The sequence below is a fragment of the Lepisma saccharinum genome, chromosome 21 (assembly GCF_977018435.1).
Source record: "Lepisma saccharinum chromosome 21, izLepSacc3.1, whole genome shotgun sequence".
Classification (NCBI taxonomy): domain Eukaryota; kingdom Metazoa; phylum Arthropoda; class Insecta; order Zygentoma; family Lepismatidae; genus Lepisma; species Lepisma saccharinum.
In genome coordinates, this window is record NC_139249.1 from 30,604,172 (window position 1) to 30,626,556 (window position 22,385).

A 22,385-nucleotide genomic window follows, 5' to 3' on the forward strand; every position below is an offset into this window, starting at 1 on the left:
ACTTCTGTTAATTTTACTCTTGATTTGTACCTTATAGGAATAGGATCTGATGCCTTTAGATTCTGCCTGTAGCTCCCATCGTCACTTTTCCGTTCTACAGATGGTGATCCTTCGGCAGTACCTGGTGAATCCTGAGAAAATAAATTATCACAAACATTACAAGAATTCAAATTATATTTAGTCACAGCATCAAGTTATCACAATAGGTTATAGAATTTGATCATGAGAGACCTGTAGGAAATAAAATTTACATAATGGAGCATTACATGCAGCACAACAATATCAAGTAAAAAAAACAACATAATATGTGCAGTGCATAAAGCAAGATTTGTACATGGACTGGCACTTTTGGAGTGTAAACATAACTTCTGGTAATAAAAGAATGGAAGTAGCCTCAAAATAATTACAATAATGATGATGTTTATTAGTTGCTAACTTCACCATTAAAATACAACTTTTACTCCCACTCATCTACACATAAAACATTATACAAAAAGAAATAAACATAAAAATCACAACGGACGGTAGACGCAATGTTACAAATGATGCTATTCTTATTTTTATGCATGCAAAAATTTTCACTGCAAGATAGCTAGTGCAGTGTGGGTAAATTTGCCGAGTATGGGAAAAGAAATAACAGCATTACATAAATATTGCAAGCAGCAGCTATGAAACTGAAATACATGTAGAACTCCAATTATTCCAAAGTGGGTTAGTACGGATGAAGTAGTAGAAAGAATATGATTCTATGTATTTATTCAAGTACAAGAAAAACTGGGTCATGGCTACTAGGATATGTACTCTGGCAACACAGCAACCATCTTTAACTTCATATGTAATGGAAATTGAACAGTAAATTAAGAGCAACAAAAGTATTGAAATAGTGGATTTGTAACATTCTTAGCTAATCTAGTAGACTTGCTACACATTCAGATAGGCTGCAGATACAGTTCTAGTTTACATAGTGAAAACGCAATTGTACATTCCCGTATTTTACATTTTCCTGCATTACATATTCAATCTCCATGGTCTCAATAGAGCAAAATTAATAAAATTTTCCTGGACTTTACATTCTCCTGAATTTTAAGTTTTTCATTTCAGTGCTCTGAAAAATGTTCAATTCCACCGTATTCATGGAGATGAAAAACAGAAAGAAAAAAATATAGCTCGCTACTACTAACAACAATCCAGATTGAAACAAAATTTTGAAAATATACAAAATCCCGTAACAATAGAGGAAAAATGGAAAAGAATAAAGGAAAACAGCAGAAGAGAAAACTAAAAGAAAGGAATGATTTGATGAGAGTTGCTAGAAAGCATTAGATGAAAGAAACATAGCTAGAAATAAAGTTCTCCAAAGAAACACCAGAGCAAGTGTCGAGATTTGAATAGTGAAAAGAAGAGAAGCGAAAAGAGAATGTAGAAGAAAGAAACGGCATTAAGAGAAAGAAAACCTAATAGAACTAAATGAACTACATAATAAGAAAGAAATAAGGAATATGTATCAAATAATAGCAAACTATAAGAAAGGATTTCAACCGTGAACAAATTTGTGCAGAGATAAAGAAGGAAATCTTATTGGAGATAAAAAGAAAATAATAAGTAGATGGGCAGAATATTTTAAAGAATTATTAGGCTTCAATGAAAATGAAAATAGGATATCAGAAGAAATGACCAACAATGGGATGAAGAACAAGACTTGCCTGAACTAAAGGATGTCACAAGAGCAATACAAAGCTTTAATAACAAAGCACACCAGGAGAAGATCAAATTTCTGCTGAAATGCTCAAATATGGAGGAGCAGAACTAAAGAAACAAATCTTTGAGCTTATTAAACAGATCTGGAAAAAAAGTTGAAATGCCAAAGGGGTGGACAGTAGCAATAACATGTCAGATACACAAAAAGAATGACAAGACATGTTGTAAGAATTATAGGGGCATATCTCTCCTTAACGAGACATACAAAATATTTACAAAAATTCTGGCAAGAAGACTTGAACCATACGAAGAAACACTGACAGGGGACTACCAGTGCAGATTCAGAAGTAATACAGAAGGTTGTTCGCTTTATATCCGACCATTGTTGATTCGGTGCTGTCACCTGGCTTATCTTGCTGGAACTATGGGTCTGCTGGCGGAAGCAGTGTTGTGTCTGACCTTGTAGGTGCGTGAGTGTTGGTAGTGAATGTTATCAAATGGCACCGAAAATCAACCAGTATTGAGAGGGTTACGTAATGGGCCTTTTCCATGCTAAGTTTTCATACGTACGAATTATGAAACACTCGGGGTGACTACTGCGAAAGCTATTGTGGCCCGTTACACACAACAGGCTCTCCTTGCGAAACATTCACCCACGGAAACCACCAGGAGAAGAGCTGCAAGCAAAGTGTCACATACCGTGACATTGACGGCAAGGGGCGCAGAAACTTTGTTAGTCAGTGCAGGGAAAGTTTCCCTCGTGGCTTTATGGTTGTGACAGGATTCGGTTGAGGGTAAGTTGATGATACGCAAGGTGGACAAAAACCTTAAGGTGAATGCCAGATACTTCCAAGACTCCATTCTGACACCTATCTATTAGGGATGTGCCGAAGCCGATTACAGATGTATGAAAATCGGCCGAAATTGACACATCGGCATCGGTATCGGAATCGGCAAAAATCCGATATTTAAACCGGTACAGATTATACTAGAGTTTTTACCTTTTAATAAGTTTTATATTCTAGTTTTGTAAGATTTATTGAAAATTTGGTTATGATTTGTCATTATTGTAGAGTTTTTGTAATAAAATTCTTGCAAACTCATTCAGAGGATCAACCTAACTATAAATCGGAAATAAAACAGTACATTGCTGAACCAGGATCTGCTGTTGTATTGGAAATTCAAAAATGAATATTCAAACCTGAAGCAAGTCCTGGGCATACTTGGGCATACCTGCTGCATCAGTATTCAGTGATTGAGTGTTCAGTGTTGCTGAACAGATTTGAGATAAGAGAAGTAGTAGGTTACTTTTTGAATGTGCTTGCAAATCTTGTATTTCTGAAGTTGAATCTGACAGAACAGGAATTCATTTTGCATTTCAAAGAACCGCTTGTGTACTAATGTTTAATCTTTTGAGAATCCATGTTCTTCTTAAAAGTTCACATAATATTTTGTAGATGCAAAAGTACATTCACATCTCTTGAGAATATATATGTATGTACATATGATATGCAATAGAAATGTACATAGCAAATTTATTTTTGCCATGCTGAAAATAACATCCCTCTGTTTAATAATCTTATGTATCGGAATCGGTTAAATATCGGCATCAGTATCGGTTCCAAAAATGGTTGGATATAAAGCGAACAACCTCTGTAGATCAACAATAGACCAAATCTTTGTATTAAGAATGATATTAGAGAAAAAAATTGAACACAATATTAACATACATCGACTTTCAACAAGCATTTGACTATACAAAGAGACAAACTCTATAAGTAGGGGCATGCATATTTCGTTTTTGACGAAAAAACGAAATTTGAAAAAACACATTGTAGTGTTAATTTTTCATGTTTTTGAAAGGTGTGACATGCATTTTGTGACCATGTTTTGTCACGAAATAATGCGAAATACACTTCAAAAAGCGAAATTAACTCTTAAACACGAAATTTACCATTTATATACCGACGCAACACTTTCTGAAGTCTGAAGTATCCTGTGAGTTATGCAATTCCCGGAAAATTGATTAATTCTGCTGTTAATGTTGGAGAAGCAAAAATGGACTCCTTTACACAGAAATAAACTTAATACTCTTATAACTACATAAATGTGCTATTAGAAGTGAAATGTTAATTCTGTGGAATAAGTGTAGTTTTTAAATCAAATTTAGGATTATATTTACAATTTTAAAACCAAAATGTCTTTTTATATACCACTTTTCATCCAATTTTTCACCACTATAACACCGATATTTCATTTTATTTACCGCTTTTGAACCCGAAATTGACTCAGTTTTTGTACCGAAATTTTGCTTTTTTATTTACCAAAAATATGTGCCTCTATCTATAAGATAATGAGAGATATGTAGTAAATATGACCTTAAGAAATTGGAAATGCAAAATTTGAATCCAAAACCAACTATCCAAAGAAATTCAAATTGGAAAAGGACTACGACAAGGGGATAGCCTCTCCACACTGCTGTTTAACATAAGTTTGGAACATGTAATTAGAAAGATTGAAATAAATCCTGGAGGAACCATCTTAAATAGGACAATACAATACCTTGCATTTGCTGATGACGCTGCCTTACAAAGCAGAACATCAAAATCACTAGAAGATGCCCTGAAACAATTACAACAAGGTGGACATGAGATTGGACTGGAAATAAACCAGGATAAGACAAAATACATGATAACAATAAGAAACAAGATCAGGTATCAAACTATAAATGAGTTCGAAACACAGAGTCAAAAGTTTGAGCGAGTTGGAAATTTCAAATATCTTGGTTCAACAATAACAGAAGATAATAACATTGCCGAAGAGGTAAAAACAAGAATAACAGCAGGCAACAGATGCTATCATGCATTTGGAAATGTTTTAAAATCCTCACAAGTGAACCGAAAGCTGAAACTAAGACTGTATAGAACCATAATGAGACCAATAGTGATGTATGGGTCGGAAACCTGGTGTCTGACAAGAAAGGAAGAAGAAAGACTAGATATATGGGAGAGGAAGGTTTTACCTAAGATATATGGACCAATCAATGAACATGGCATTTGGAGAATTAGGACAAACGAAGAAATAGCAACACTTTACCAGAACCCAAGTATAACAAGGGAAATAAGATTAAAACACCTTAGCTAACTGGGGCACGTGGAAAGGATGCAACCAGACAGAGCAGTATATAAGATCTACCACGGAAAACAGGAAGGCAAGAGGAGTGTTGGTAGACCCAGGAAGAGATGGCTCGACCAGGTAGAAGACAACCTCAAACGAATGGACATAAGAAGATGGAGAACTAGAGCGAAGAACCGAGATGAGTGGGTAGCTAGGAGGCCAAGGCCCTGCATGAGCTGTAGAATGCTGTATAATCAAAAACACCAGCAGTCACCAGGTGATGAGAGGTCGCTGTGAGAGTCTTGATCGAGTGGGTGAAGCATGAAATGTGTTGTGAGTGACAGTGTTAAGTAGGTCCACGTAAGGGGGCTGGGCAAACCCACTGAGGACATTTTTGATGGACCAACGAAGTGCCGCACTATGACCCAGCGGAGGAACCATGAGACAAAGCAGGTACAGTGCGAGAGGGTGTTAAATGAGAGGAGGCGGAATAATTAATTCTGTTGCCCTTGACCATATTTTAGTTATCACATAACGAGGGGGAAGGTAACACCCGAGCTGGATCAGAATGTAATTAAATACTGATAACACAAGAACCAATTGTCATAACTGCACCTGTTGTTATTCCATGTTGCTGATCTGTAGTGGACTTGACTCAAACCTCTCTACGGACCCACTTTATGGAGCACACACTAACATTCTGACACTGGCCACTCACTTCTGACTAATCCGGCAACCTTTCGTCACTAGGGAATTGGTTGGTGTTTGCTGATTTAGCACTTACGTTCTGGCTCGTGACAATACCTACCAATCACAAGCATCATACTATGATTTATTTACTCATAATGAAAAAGCTTTTGTACTCTCCCTCATGGCCTACACTTCATAGAACTTAATGTTTTGAAAATGTTTAATTTTACACAAAATGTAAAACAATTGTAAATAGTATAAACAATTTTACAGTGACACATCTGGCATGCTAGCGATCACTCAATAATTCCTGTGCCAATCAGAAACGAGGAAAATGTTATCAGCTAGACAGTGAGGAGCAAACGGGAAGCAGAGCACTTCATAGTTTATTCCTCACTTTTACATGCCAGTCAAGACATTCATTTTTGCACAATAATCGTGGTAGTAATTAGAGTGCTGTACATACATTTGTGCATTACCATGTAGCTTATCCACATCCTGGCTTCCTCCATGACAGGAGGTTCACACAAACAGCAACAAAGGTTAGTTTGGTGGGGACAGTTTAGCTACAGAGTCCAATCACAGCTGTTATGCTGTTATCTCACTTTCTAAATCTAAATCTGAATCTGGTATTTTGTCTTCTCAAGTACTTCCCCCGTTGTCCTCAAGATGCTAAATCAACACTGAGATTCTAGAACCCTAACTGGGGATAGAACCTGGGGCAGCTTGCACCAAACATAAGAGTGTTAACCGCTAGGCTACAGTAAAACTAAATAAGCAGTATAAGGAAAATGGACACTATAAAGAAGAGAAAAGATACTAAATTGATGGCATGTGCATTAACAAAACAGCAATTGAAAAAATTAGGCACAAACCTCCCTGGCTAATGTAAAGCTATCCACCAGCTTATTGCACCATGCCATGAAAACATACAGGGAGTTTGGAGGTAAAGCTCAACATATTCATGTTCTCAGCCACTGGGAAGGTGATATAATCAATTCCATGCTCTGGCTGCCTTAACTACCCACATGCCCATATTTTTAGAGGCTGGGTGAACCCCAGAGCCCTCTATGCAGGAACATTGTCCAAAAATTCCCACCTGAGATCACCCACACTTGAAATCAAACATGGGTCTCCCACATTGTAGTCAGACACCCTACTGATTGGACCGCTCAAACGGCAGTTAAAAAGTACTGTCAAGGCCTAAAAGACTAAACTATCTCCTGGGGGGAAAAGTTGTTACATTTCCCAACTTTTCTCCTGAGATTTCAGAGATGTAGTTTCCTTAATAATTAAGAAACACAAAATTATTATTATAATTGATACACAAACATTGTAAACCCTGAAAGAATATGTTTTGGATAAGTCTTACTATAGTTCTGGAATGCTACAGGAAACAATAAAACACCGGGAAGGGGGTCTCAACACCACATTCAAGAATCATAAAATATTAATTATACTAATTCTATTGCCTCTTACATATACACTTACACTGACTTACATATAATTTAAGTAGTTTATGAGTTAAAGAGAGAAAGAAAAAAGCAGTTTTGAGGCTACATAGCAAAGAAGGTGCAGTCAAGGAATTTGCTTACAAGCCTTTCTTTTTGCTAGCATTTAACTATTTAAATGAGAGTTGCTGTAGAAAAGTTATTTTACTATTATATGATGTGCTTCTTTGAATACCACCTGCTTATCAATTACTATATTACTCAGAAACAATCATTCAAAAAATTTGAAACAATTTTCAATATGCCAGATGCCTATGCGTTAGTTTAACAAATTATCACATATGATGTTACTGATATGTAGGGGCATGTACATTTCGTGCTTGACAAAAACACAAAATGTGAAATAACACATTGTAATGTTTATCATGTTCTTGACAGGTGTGAGGTGCATTATGCTTCCATGTTTTGTCACGAAATGAATTGCAAAATGAGAAATAAACTCAAACACGAAATTTAAGGTTTATTTACCGACACGACACCTCTGAGGTCTGAATTATCCTGTGAATTATGGAAATCAAGGAAAATTGGTTAATTCTGCTGAAAATATTTCAGAAGCAAAAATGGACCCCTTTACACAGGAATAAATTTAATACTCTGATAACTATTTAAATGTGCTATAAGAAGTGAAATTTTAATTTAATGTAATCAGTGTAGTTTTTAAATCAAATTTAGGTTTTCATTCACTATTTTAACACCGAAATGCCATTTTACATACAGTTTTCAATCATGAAATATGCCCAATTTTTGAACTGAAATACTGATATTTCATTTACCATAAATATGTGTCACTACTGATATGCAAGCATCTATTAGCACTTAATAACATAAAGGAACAGCTTTTGTTGGAGAATTGTAACACAAACTAATCACAAAGGAACTTTGTTTTCTGAGAAATCAATCTCTCACTTTTTATGTTATTTTTCTTTATTTCTACTGATGAATGGTTTAGAAACTCAAAATAAATCTTTACTTTGGAATTTTACTGGCCAATGAAAAAATATCTCATTTCATGGCTTGTCAGATTGGCTGAGGTTTCTCTCATTCCCTCCAGACAAATTCTGGTATACTTTAACCTTGAAGAACACTCAAGGGAAAACTATTGTCCAGATGGCTAGCCACATGATTGTGTACAATAGACTAGACGATAGTCCAAATACACACACGAGTGATTTATTTTCTGAAAAACTAGTTTTGAGGATCATTTACTGGCGAACGAAATACTTTCTCATACCATTCTTTGGAGTAATTCAAGGTATATTTTCCTTCCAATGTAACGATTTGGAAAATAGATGCAAAGTATACATTAGAGAGCCTTACTGGATCACTGGAGTATAAATCATAGCCAATGGATCATAACCTAAAACAACAAGCAACATGTTTTGGTAGCTTTTAGTGCATATTGAAACAAGTGCACACTCTGCACTACCCTAAGTGAACAATACTAAAGTGCAATGCTGTTACAAGCATTCTTACCACAGCTGATTACAGACTCAAGACAGACACAATATAGGAGCTGCTACAGTGAATATTCTACACCCACCTGATTATTAATGTTCTTACAGATGTTATCATCATCTATAGTAATGACATCTTTAGAACTTGCACCTGCCCATTCTGAATCTTGCCACAGAGTATAAAGCTAGGTTATAGAAAAATAACAGGTAAAATGAAGAAACACCTCAAAAGCAGGTAATTGTAAACATGTGGTAGATTTCCAATGGAGCCAATCTGTGCAATATTGAGAATCCGACAATAAAAGTATTGTACTTTTTAAGCTCGTTCATCATGTTTTCATAGTTTACATGTGCGCTTGTTGTAAATGTAATGAAATCGACAAGCAAACCAATGAATAAATCAAGATTAACCCCTTAAGTGTGGATGGCATGTATATATGGTAGGGATGGGCCGATATGAAATTTTGGCTGATACCAATAAAGTACTGATATAAAATTTACCGATACCGATATTCTACCAATCCGATATAAAATTCCAAATGGTCCTTGAAGAACCTGAATAGTTCATTGACCTCTTTAATAAATGTGTGTTTCCGGGTGACTGCAGTGCTCATATTTACACATTTACTTTTTTAGAAAGTAGGGCATGGCGATTATCGATAAAAAATATAACAAAATGGAAGAATTTTGCACCAAATTATAAGATATTTATAGATATATCGGATCGGTAAAATAATTGGTAATTTTACCGATAAACTGATAGACCGATTAATCTGTCCCATCTGCAGTGTGGAATTTGTATATGTACACTTTGTGTTTGCTTCAACTGTGGGTGGCATAAATATTTGCCCAGACGTTGAGAACAATCACGTTAGGTGAGATTATGCTCGCTGTAGTAAAAACAAAAACAGTAGCAAAAGAGGAAGAAAATGAAAGAGAAAAGACAAAAAAGAAGAAGAATAATGATTGAATTAGTGTTTTAAGTCCACTTTATGCACAGTAAGGCTCAAAAAACCTAGTTTGTGTGATACGGACATTCAGCTGCACTTGTTTCAAAGACTTCCACACCAGACAGATTTATTTTGCGTGAACCCAAAGTACATACATGCCAACATGCTATGTATTATTCTATTTTTCTAATATTGTATTAGCTACATTTGTTATGGAATATGAAAGCAATTCTATAAAAAATACTGCATAAAAGAAGGCAGTCAAATACTGGTATTTTATTTCAGTTAATTTTGTTCAAAGGAAGTTTGTTAAAAAAAAAAAAAAACATTTTTCCAGTAGTGACTTGTTCAGAAATTTCCACACTTCAGGGGTTCAAATAACAGTTTTCTATTGAATTCAAATTTAAATCTCATCGATTACGTGAAGAGCTACTTCTCTTCCATCAAATGCCTTTGTGATTATCCATGTTGTAGCAATGAATTGAAACAGAAACTACTTTGGAGAATACTGCATTGTGAATATGGCTGAACTGATGCTGGTGTACCAGTGTCAGAAAAAATGAGTCGCAGATACCAGCACACATATCTTCTGAATTAAGGTTATCTCACAAGATTAGTAAAATTTCACATGTCACTTTCAAGGAGTCTAAACACACTGAAAAATTATCGTCATTAATTTTGCACCAGTATTGTGAGAAAAAATTAATTTCCTGAATAAGTCACAGCTATTTTATTATTCTGATTACAAAATACGTGAAATTATGAATATTTAAAAACAAAACTTGAGCAGATTGAAATGGTACAGTTCCGATGGAATATCTATATGTTAAAATATTCTGAACAATGTTAAATTCTTACAATGTTCAAGCACTGATATCTGTGGGAATGGTTAAAATCATTGGCATCAGTATTGAAGTGGTACTTGCTCAGATCTAATGGTGACTATCTGTCATAATGTTTCTTTCTGTTTCATGGTACAATAGCTCCATGACAAGAATGAAAAAATCTTCTTAAGTGTACGATCAAATAACTGATGATGTTTGCACAATTTGTAAGTAAATTCTAACCTCCTAAACACTTAAACATATTTTTTCTACGTGCACACATTTCTGCTTATAGTGAATGCCAAAATCCTGAAGATGTGTAATCATTGCATCAAAACTGTTGACAAACTGAAACTTAAACCCCATCAAGGTAATCTATATAACATCCACATTGTTCTGAACGTTTTTGTATTCAGAGATTGATTTAATGCTGAGACAGTAAATGCCTGACTAAAGCCACAAGAAAGGTGATGAAATCAAATGTGGTAATTCAAAAATCTGTGGAACAATGAGCAAGTTAATTAATATTTAATGTTTGCAATTGTGGTAACTATGCTGCCAACCCATTTTTATAGTCATATTGAATTTTAATGTTCATAAACACTGATATGAATATGAATGTTAGCGAATAAATGCATACCAGCGTAAGATATAAATTTGAATTAAATAGTGAAATTTAAAAAAATGTTAATTGTACACTACTGCATCCTGATTGCTGTGTGATATACCACTATTCTTTCTAAACGCATTATTTGCTTTCATTCCATTTATATCTTCACATCAAGGCACATGCATGGATATATTTTTTGCTATTATTATTATTAACGTCACTATGCCTGGGGCTGTCTCTCTCATCTGGAAATATTTTGGAGAAGCAAGGTCGTACCCATTTAAAAAGTTAAATGCTTTCGTTTGAAACACACATAAAGGAAATTAGATCCATGTTTGTGTCTACCTCAGTTGAATGGTAAAAACATTCATGTAATTCTTCTCTTATTAAAGGTTTGCAACACTTTTCAGGACCAACTGCTCTTCTCTTTCTAGGGTGTAAATCATCATCGCCATCGCTACCATGCTGTAGTACCTAATAACAAGCATGAGAATATTTAGTACAGTTAACCATTGGAAGTAAGAGAGAAATTTTGTTGATGCCTGTATCTGCAACATTGCAATATTGTTAACTTATGTTTTAATCCATGCACAAAAATTCATGCTAAAGAAGAATGGAACTTAATCCCAAGAATACACAAAAAAATAATAAAACAATAATAACTTTTAGGATAGGAGTTTCTCTAGCATATGTTTTTAAAATGTTCAGTGACGCAGAAAATAATTGTAGGAGGACAACAACTTACATTAGACAGTGGGATTGGTTTGTTAAAAAAAAAAAAAAAAAAAGGATCATGGTCTTGTGGGAATGGATTGGTACCCTCTTCCAACACAAATACAAGACAAATTTGAATTTAAAAAATCCTATTCGGATAGTCTCTCTGGCCCCTGCAATAAACCAAAGAGAATAGAAAATTTCGAAAATGTAGTATTGTAATGATCCTACAACAGTGCAAAATTGTGTTGATCCATCATTCAATAGTTCATCATAAAAAATATTTAATTGTGTTAAGCAATTCTAAAACAGTGTGCTACATTATCTAGAATCCATGTACTATTGTTACGAACCATTTTTCTCACTATGAACTAAATAGAGATCACACAGGGGTGGAATAATATTTACAAAAAACGACAAATTTTAATTCATTCATATTTTTTTAGGGTTATCCAAAAAGTAATATTTTCTCAAAGAGTATTTTTAACATAATTTCATGTGCCTACGTTACATAGCCCATTGCCAGAACCAATAGCATACTTGGGAATAGTTTGTTATGCTAGTTTTGTCTTGCTAGTGCATAATACATTTTAATTGTTTTCTAAACTGATAAACTATGGGACAATTTTCAAATAAGCACAATTGCAGATACATAGCAGTACTATGTATTTGAATTTATTTATTCACTTTGGTTTATTGTAGGGGCTGTAGAGGTTCCCTGAAAAGAGTTCACTTGAGGAAAATTACCCTTTCCTCCCTCTCCTACTAACTGTGTCTTGATCGAGATGAAATGTCAACATTTTCATGAACTGAAAAGACCAAACTGAAATATCATCTGTACTTTTGGAGAAATGACATATTAATTGCTGTCACATAGTACTTACATATATGTACCAGCAGTACACTATTGATAAGATTCAAATACAATACAGTGTGCTTCAAATGTCACATAACCCTCACTTCGATCACTAATAATGTGAATCCATGAGAGAATTCAAAAAGGGTCTCATCTATTGCAACACTTTTTCTAGTGTTCTGTATTAGTTAAAAATATAAAAAGCAACACATCTTTAAATAATAATCATCATTGATAAAGATAAGGCAATAAAAATATCATATTCAAAATTTGTAACAAGCAAATTTGACTAAAACACAACATATTTAGCAACTCTTACAACTGACATGTGTTACATCAATTAATTATGCACAAGAGATTTCATGCTCCAATTGAATTACACCTAAAGCTATTTTCTTACACCCAGAAAAGAGCTAATGCAGGTCCAAAAATTTCAGAACCAAACCTTATGGATGGGTACTTCCTTGGCTAGCAATGAGCTAGATTTAATTTCATTTATACATACACTGAACTGTTTAAAAAATATTGGTAAAATGACCAGTTTAATACACAAATATATGGTTAAATTAAGCATCGGTATTGGAAAGTACCAGTTGGAATTCAATTACCGTTACCAGCTGATATTTCTCAGGAATTAGAGTATCTTGTGGGGTCCGCAAGGTGCAGCATGTGGAGTCTAAATATACTGCAAATTATGCAAAATCCATAATTTTCATTAATTTTGAAGCAACATTGCGCATGTGTGTGTGTTTTCGTAGTTAAATGTGTTATTTTAATATTCTGATTATGTGGTATGTCAACTTAAGATTTTTTAAAAATGAAACACTGAAAGCTTGATGTGGTATAGTAACAATGGAATACTAACATATTAAAAAAAATGTAACTATTCTAAACAACTTTTAGTTGCTGCAATGGGTTATGAATTGGTATTTATGGGAATCTGTAAGTGTATCAGTTCGGTGACATTGGTCAATTGGTGTCAGCCTTAATGAGCTGATCCATATTATACCATAAAATCCATGAAGGATAGAAATTTGAGTGCTATATTCATATTGCACATTACCTATATAAAAAAAATACAGGATGTCCCAAAAGTCCCTTAACAGCCATCCTAGAGACGGGTAGTGCAGAGATTGACATGATTTGAGTATATAGTAATACTGTATGGGTGGGGGGAACATGATTGCTGTGGGTGACCATGGCGGTGGCCATCTTGGTATCCGCCATATTGGATGGAGGTCAAATTTTTTTAAATGGGAAGGTATATGTGTGGCACATAATTTTAGGGTAGAATTGCACCAGAAACAAGAATATGAAGTCAGTTTTCAGATATCTTTAATCTGTGAAAAGTTATTGATGCAATGTTGAATAAATGATGACGTATGGAAATTGTGATAACCGATATCATATCTCTTTTGTTGCAGGTGTAAGTGACAAAGAACATGATGTTATCCAATAAGGAACGAATTGAGATCATCCTCATTTCTGCCAAAAGGAGTTCACGGGACATTGCCAATGACTTCAATCAAAGACATCCGCTTAGCCTGTAAGTGTCGCATGTTAGTGTGGCCAATGTGATGAAGCGGTTTAAAGAAACGGGTGCAGTGCACGATAGACGTTGATCGGGGAAGACCAAAAACAGCCACGGATGAAGAAACAACAACAGCAGTTCTGGCATCATTCATGAAGTCACCCAAAAAAAGTATTCGACGACTGTCTGCCCAATGTGGTGTTAGCAAGAGTTCCATTAGCAGGATTATGCAAGAACACAAGTGGCATCCCTACAAGATGCAAATGCAACAACAAGTCAGTGAAGATGATTCTGATAGGAGGGGGGAGTTTTGTGAGTGGTTTGGCGTGCAACTTGAACGTGACCCTGACTTCTGGCAAAACATTCTGCATAGCGATGAGGCATTTTTTTATACCAATGGTGAGGTCAACCATCAAAACATGCGGTATTGGTCTTTGAGAACCTGCACTGGGTAAACCCGGGGAATGTGGTTGGGCCAGCAAAAGTTATGGTGTGGTGTGGAATTTGGAATACCCAAATCATGTCCATTTTTCATTGAGGGGACATTGAATGCAGAGACCTACCTGCAGTTACTACGCGATCTTGTCTTACCTTCAGTGTGTATGCCGGATGGGTCTTTCCCAGAATTTTTTTCAACGGGATGGTGCACCACCTCATTATGGGAACATTGTTCGGCAGTACCTTGATGTCCAATTTCCTGGTAGGTGGATTGGCAGACGAGGACCAAGGGAGTGGCCAGCCAGGTCCCCAGACCTTACTCCCTGTGATTTTCACTTGTGGGGCCATCTTAAGGCCATGGTTTATGCAGTTCCAATATGTGATATGCGTCACCTTCGTCAACGAATCACTGAGGCTTGTGCCGCTATCACTCCCGAAACTCTTTTGAATGTTCGCTGTTCATGGAAGACTCACTTACGGATGTGTTTACGGGACGTGGGGAGCACACTGAGCACATTTTGTAGCGCAATAACTTTTCACAGATTAAAGATATCTGAAAACTGACTTCATATTCTTGTTTCTGGTGCAATTCTAGCCTAAAATTATATCCACACATATACCTTCCCATTTAAAAAATTTGACCTCCATCCAATATGGCGGATACCAAGATGGCCACCACCATGGTCACCCACAGCAATCATTTTGCCCCTACCCATACAGTATTACTATATACTTAAATCATGTCAATATCTGCACTACACGTCTCTAGGACGGCTGTTAAGGGACTGCATTACCAGACAAATAAAATACTACTTGAAACTGCAGTTGGTAGTACTTACATTTCTTTAATATGTTGATGTTATTTAAAAATGCTCATTTTACATGCTCAGTGGAACCTCAGTTTTATGTTACCACATTTTATACATTCAATCCTTATGATCTCAATAGAGCATTATGTTGTAAAAATTTCTCAGATTTTTACATTTACTGCAGACACAAATTTGTTACTATATTTGTGATACTCAACACTAATATTGGTTTTTACTTTCATATTCAATAGTTACAAAGTATATTACAGATATCTTGTATTTGTACAGTAATGTGACGTAAAGTGCGACTCGCACACACGTATATTTATGTTAAGTGCAAATAGATCATCATAAATGCACGAATCCCTACCATGCCAGCAAACAAAGATTGGTACTTACAGAATAAGCATTACTCGTCTCCTCCCTACTGGCATCTTCATCTAAGTGAATGTAATCTTCCTCGTCAATCTTCTTGTAAGATTCGCTGCCCTCAGACCCTGAAGCAGGTGCTTCTGTTGAATCTTGTTTCTGAAAGGATCACAACACTTCTTAATTATCAATTGTTGTGTATGCAGTTAGTAAGGAGGTGCAAATTCAATTCCAAGTGATTTTATGGTGGATGTACCAACATGCAGTACACATGCCCATCAACTTAATTTGCGGGGTGGACCAAAAATTGTGTATCTAGTGTGATGCTAGCTATGTGACTAAGCTGAAATGTTGAACAAATAACAACTGTTCGACATGCATCTTTTTCAGGAGCCATAAGCCTTTCTACAGATCTTGAGGTATATAATTTTTTAAAAAGGTGCATAAGAACTGTGTCAAACTGCCAGTGCAGTTTTATTGACATGAATTCCACCACGAACATGACCACATCGAAAATTTGCAAAGATTGAAGCTAAAATGTTGCCATGAAAAATAACAAACTTACAAAACAATTACCACTGGTGATGAGAAGAGGATGAGAGAGCACATTATGACAAAACTTTATACTGGAATATTGAATTTTAAACCATTCAAATGTTTACAATTATGGGATGAATTTGTATTCTTGTGCTGGAAAAAAAAGTTACCCCTTTCCAGCAATTTTTTGATCTGTAGGCAATGAATTTATGAAGTATTAAAATGGGAAAATTTTGTCCTGAATCCTTAAACAATATCTACTGGAGCGAAAACAAAATTCCACAGCAAAACAGAAGCTCAACATTAGACTTTTGCATTACAGATGCAGTTTGAACATAATAAAATATGTAACCTTCATACCAGGAAAATATATATTCTTCCAATTCAAGCGTTTGTAACTATAGAAATACTGAATCTTTCTACTTTATCCTGCAATGTGCCGAGTATTTGTTAGAAAAAAAATCTGAACATTTGTAACAAATTTGCATGGGTAACGAATGATAAACTTCACCCTTCTTAAAAAGAAACGTACAAGCACAAATATGTACTTTAGTGCTTAAATATTTACCTTGCATGAAAAATCACTCCAGAAAGCCTGTTAAAACAAAGAATATTTAAAGATCTGGAGAATGCATTACATACTGGAATCTATACAGACTATTAGTTTCTTCTGAATGCTTTTAAACAATTTTATATTTTGAGCATTCATTGGCACATATGTAATGAATAACATATTTAGTACATATTACACTATATCACACTATATTTGAACAGTGTGAAAACAAGCCATGTGAACATAGATATATAATCAAACAGAAAACAAATTGCTACACAGACTATATTCACATTGTTAGGATCTCTGAAAAGAAATTCACATCAGGTTAATTAACGAATCATTTTTACAAATACAGTACACTATTTACTTGTAATTTAATACTGGAATTAGATACCACTCAGATGATGGATTTATTTCCTCAACTTGTGGAGTCTTATTCATGTACAATCACAACACTCTGAGTTAACATAACTTCTAAACTGCTGAAATGTACAAGAATCATGTTTGTCAGATATATAGTTATTATTATTAGCATTTGGGACTAATATCTGTATTCCTGGCATGAACATTTAAATTCAGAGCTCAGACTGATTTATATAAATATATATATATATATTTTACTACTTTTCTGTCACTTTTGAGTAATCGTGAAGATAAACATGGTAGAAATTCAATTCTTACACAAAATATATAATAATTACATATGTGATTGATTGATTGATTTGCTTTATTTCACTGTTTCTTGTGCCACTTTTGGCTAATTTGCGAAGATGGGGATGAGTGATGATATGATGAAATTTATGAATGGACACTCGCAAACATCCACGCCCAGGCTGGGATTTGAACCCGGGACCACTGGCATCGTAGCGCAATGTGCTAACCACTCCGCCACGGGGGCCGGCAATAATTACATATAATGTGCAAAACAAGACATTAATTTCCATATGATTTTGATGACTCACTGCCACCATTTGCACAAGTCAGTAGGTCACCAAAGGACAAATGTGTAACCAATAATGTGTGTGATAATTTAGTGCAAGTGACCTGGGTTCAATTACTGATGGCAGCTACCAAAATTTCGGTGTTGACCCATCATCACGAGGACAATTGGAGAGCTACTTGAAAATAAGAAGTAGCAGATGCAGCCTCAAAAGTCAGAAAACAGAGGTGATAGGATTCAATGAGCTGACCATGCAGCATCCAATGTAAAAGTAGTTGGACAGGCACTGGTCGCCAGAGGACTGTTGTGCCATGCATCTTTTCAAAAAGGTGTCACCAAAATCGACAGGCAAATAAATTACATTTTTTGCCAGTTACATGGAACTATTGCATATTTGTGCAAGAGGTGCATGATTCACGTACATTTCACAAATTCAAAAATTTTGATAACAGCTACGGATGGGCCAATATGAAATTTTGGCCGTTACCGATAAAGTACCGATATAAAATCTACTGATACCGATAACTGATCAGATGTAAAATTCCAAATGGTTCTTGAAGAACCTGAATAGTTCATTTACCTCCTTAACACATGTTTGTTTCCATGTGATTGCAGTGCAAAAGACGTTACATATTTAAGCATTTACTTTTAAAAAGTACGGAATGGAGATTATACATAAAAGTTAGGGATGGGTCGATATGAAATTTTATTCAGTACCGATATAAAATTTATTCATACCGATAACTGATATTCAACCGATCTGATATAAAATTCCAAATCTTCCTTGAAGACCTGAATGACTCATTACAATTAATATGTGTGTGTTTCGAGGTGACTGCAATGCAGAAGAAGTTGCATATTTAGACATTTACTTTTTAAAAAAGTACAGCATGGGAATTATCCATAAAAGAATTTTGCACTAAATTATAAGATATTAATAGATATATTGGATCGATAAAATAATCGGTAATTTCACCGATAAACCAATTTGCCCTTATCTGCCGATACTGGCAAGAGTACTAATTAATCTGTCCTATCCTTAGAGGCACATATTTTTGGTATATAAAAAAAAAATTCGGTGTTATAGCGGTGAATAATCACATCAAAAGTGCTATATAAAATGACATTTTGGTTTTAAAATTGTGAATATAATCCTAAATTTGATTTAAAAACTGCACTTATTACACAAAATGAACTTATTCCTTCTAATAGCACATTTATGTAGTTACCATATATATCAAATATTTACAGCAGAATTAATCAATGTTCCATGAATTGCATAACTCACAGGATACTTCAGACTTCAGAAAGTGTCCCGTCGGTATATCAAGGGTAAATTTCATGTTTAAGAGTATATTTCGCATTATTTCGTGACAAGACAGGGTAGGAAAATGCACCTCACACCTTTCAGAAACAAAAAATGAATATTACAGGATGTTATTTCATATTTCGTGTCTTTATCAAAAACAAAATTTGCATGCCTCTACCGATGCCTACTAACAGCTATAAATGATCAAAAAATAATAATATATTACAATATTAGAATGACAGTGTATCTTATTTAGAGAAACCAAGTAATATTGTATTTTTTCTACTGTGATAATTAAAATATTAGTCAAGCTGCCAGTGTACAAAACCCAGATATCAGGACTGCCTTATCCCTAAAACCAATGCCTACCCAGAACGGATAATAATAAAGTTGGCACATGAAAAAATCAAGAATGACAAACCAATTACAAGTGTGTTGTCAACTTACCAAAGACGAACCAACAGACTCATTCCTGCTGTGTGGCCTGAAGCCAGGTCCAGGTGGTAAGTTCTTCTGAACGCAACAGTTAACACCTGGGCTAAAATGGAGCTCCACGTGGAACCTGTTTAGAACAAAGAAAAAGGAAGTTTCAAATGCATTTCTAAATAGTAACACAGTTACACATACTTTGAAACATTTCTTCTAGGAATGGTCTGGTATGAAGTTTTGCTAATGTCAAATGTTAATAAAGTGCACATATAAAATGTACCAATACTGAAAACTAATGTTCTACTGATCCAAACAAAGCTCCTAATGTATCTTCAAGAACATGAATGATTCTACATCCTCTTTAATTAATGCACATTGAGATATGTTTTTATCAATAAAAATATACATTGAAGTGGCAGAATATTGAACTAAATTATAAGATATAGGGTGTTTCGTATAGGATGCCGAATTAGAAAGGGAAAATATCATGAAAATAGTTATATTTCACATATATGTAGTAAGCAGTAACATTTCTCATTTACGTATGAAAGACAATGTCAGGCATATGTCCACCCCTACTGAGTCTACATGTACTTATACGCTCCACAAAATTATTGATAATCCTCTCGCAGATGTCTGTCCTGATGCCTCCAATCACCTGTATGATTTCCGCCTTCAGTTCCAAAAGGGTTGGTTCGTGGTTTGTTGGTGTACACCTGTGATTTTACAAACCCCCATACGAAGAAATCACAGGGTGTAAGATCACACTCCACCTGCAAAAACCCACACCACGCAGTCGTTCTCAGCGAATGGATGGATTTCACGCTCCTGGATTATTCGAGGATTTTCGGAAGGAAACCACAACAAACGAGTCAAAACAATTGAGGCTACATTAATCGGCATGACAACAGATACCAACATTGGTAAGAACAGGTCTGCCAACCTCGAAACAAAACAATAGCACTCGATTCAAATTCGGAACACCCTTCACTTACAGATATATTGGATCGATAAAATTATGGGTAAGTTTACTGATACACCAACATGCCTTTATTGGCTGATATTGATAGAATACCGATTAATCTGTCCCATCTCTACTTGTTGTTAAGTGTGTATAATATTTGAATTGTGTTAAACTGTATTTGGATATCAACATTCAATTGTTCATGTGTAAAAATGTGAGTTGAGTCATCTTAGAAATGGTTGATGAGAGTTGTGTTCTAAATTGTTGTTCCTATGAATCCTCGTGATAATCATGATCTCATGAAGCACCTATGTTGTGCATAAATTAACATCTGCGTACATACACAACACTTATATACTGCTCTATAGGTACCATGAAGACTGTATTTATAACGTAGAAAAATGTAAAATCTGGGAAAGTATAATCAGGGTTGGAATGTCTGGAGTAAGAGAACGCGAACATGTTCTTGGCGCACGTTGAAGCGTGTGTGCCTCGCCCAATGAATGCCTGGAGGGGAAGAGCATGCGCAGGAGGGGGCGACTCGACTGCTCATTCGTGGTCCAATAGTTCTGTAGTAAACATGTCAGCTCGCATCAGGAGAGCGCTGCATAGTGTTGACTGTGTTCGCGAACCTATTTGCACAAGGTAAAACAGTAAATGAATGTGTTTTGGAGACAGCTGCCCTAGCGGGAATTGGGAAATCCACTGTTTATAATATCCAGAAGGAAGCGAAACAATCGCGAGAAAAGGATGGAACATCCCTGTTGGAAATGCCGGTCAAGAAGCATCCGAAACGAGCTCAACAATTTGCAGACTTCAATGAGTTTGCGGTAGAGGCATTACAAAGGCTCATTACAGGGAATTTTGGGTTTTGAGGGTGAAAAAAAAAAAAAATAATTATTTACCATTTACAGGCCAACGCCATATTATTTGTTATTTGTATAAAACAATACACTGGCCATTGTTGAGAATAAAAGAAGAAATTGGCAGCAGAAAGCATTTTGCTTTACGGCCATTATAAAGCACAGCACTTCGTTGCTTTCATCAGGCACCCTTCCCCATCTAGTCTGGCCCCGCCCTCAAGCTTTCCCCTCTGCGCGTCGCTACTCCATACATTCCGGAAAAGTTGTATAATTGTAAAACTAATATTTGGTAGTCTCTAACCAGAAAGACAACTATTTGTTTACATACAAAAGGTATACACTATAGAGAACAGATATAAACAGAAACTAACCTTTCCTCTGACAGAAGGTCTTTCGTCGGGTCTTCGTACAGCATCACAACTATCTGAGACATGTAGTTCAATTCAGAGACCATGCTCACGTACTCCATGGCACGGCGCCACTGCTCATCCTTGCTTTCCTGTGACAAGAACATATTCAGCATTTGTATGTGTGTTATGGAATTACAATATTTATTCACGTATAATATGCACTTTTTCCAATATTTTTGCCCCCAAAAAACTATGGTGCATATTATGCATAAAATAATTTGGACAGCCAACATGAAACCACACATGTTTTTACTATGTCAATGTGTATAACATGTATATATCAACAGGTGCTAATACAAATTACCAGGTTGCATTTCTTTAGTAATAATAATTTTAAAAAACACTAAAGTCAAATAAGTGGCAATTTCCTATTATTTTTCACTTTGTATTAGAACATTTTGCGATGGTGAGAAAAGTGCCATTCTGGCGAGAATTTGAGCATGAACCCCCCATCAAATGGGATAAGTATCAGTGGTATTTGTCGGACGAGAAACAATAGAAAATAACTTCCAGAGTGCTGCAAATCCATAACGTAATTTTGGTCTCACGTTCTTCTACTATAGAATAAACAAGGTGATTACAAAAGTGAAAGCTTTGGGATGATAAACACGAGAGGTGGCATGGGTTGGTGACTCATTGTATACACAAAATGATATTCTTCTCTTGCTCCACACAGCACTCACTGAGTATGTTGTCATTTGTTCTTGATCGGCATAGCAACAGCTTTATGCCTACCACTAAGAAAGCCATTTCTTGAACCTGAATTGTATTGCGCATTATATACAATATAATTGTTTGCCACATTT

General features: G+C 35.4%; 1 protein-coding gene across 9 annotated transcripts in view; it reads right to left on the reverse strand.

The window, feature by feature from the left end:
- l(1)G0196 (inositol hexakisphosphate and diphosphoinositol-pentakisphosphate kinase) overlaps window positions 1–22,385 on the reverse strand; it is a 198,247-nt gene that overhangs the window by 37,357 nt on the left and 138,505 nt on the right. For 6 of the 9 annotated variants that reach the window (XM_083143232.1, XM_083143227.1, XM_083143231.1 and 3 more), the window contains 6 exons: window positions 21,541–21,668; window positions 19,361–19,475; window positions 16,677–16,703; window positions 15,602–15,730; window positions 11,200–11,328; window positions 31–131 (listed from right to left, as the gene is read on the reverse strand). In XM_083143232.1, coding sequence (XP_082999358.1) covers window positions 31–131; window positions 11,200–11,328; window positions 15,602–15,730; window positions 16,677–16,703; window positions 19,361–19,475; window positions 21,541–21,668 — 629 coding nt within the window. Of the gene's footprint in view, window positions 1–30; window positions 132–8,556; window positions 8,656–11,199; window positions 11,329–15,601; window positions 15,731–16,676; window positions 16,704–19,360; window positions 19,476–21,540; window positions 21,669–22,385 lie in introns of all 9 variants that reach the window. The other 3 variants (XM_083143228.1, XM_083143226.1, XM_083143233.1) reach the window with 3 other exon arrangements.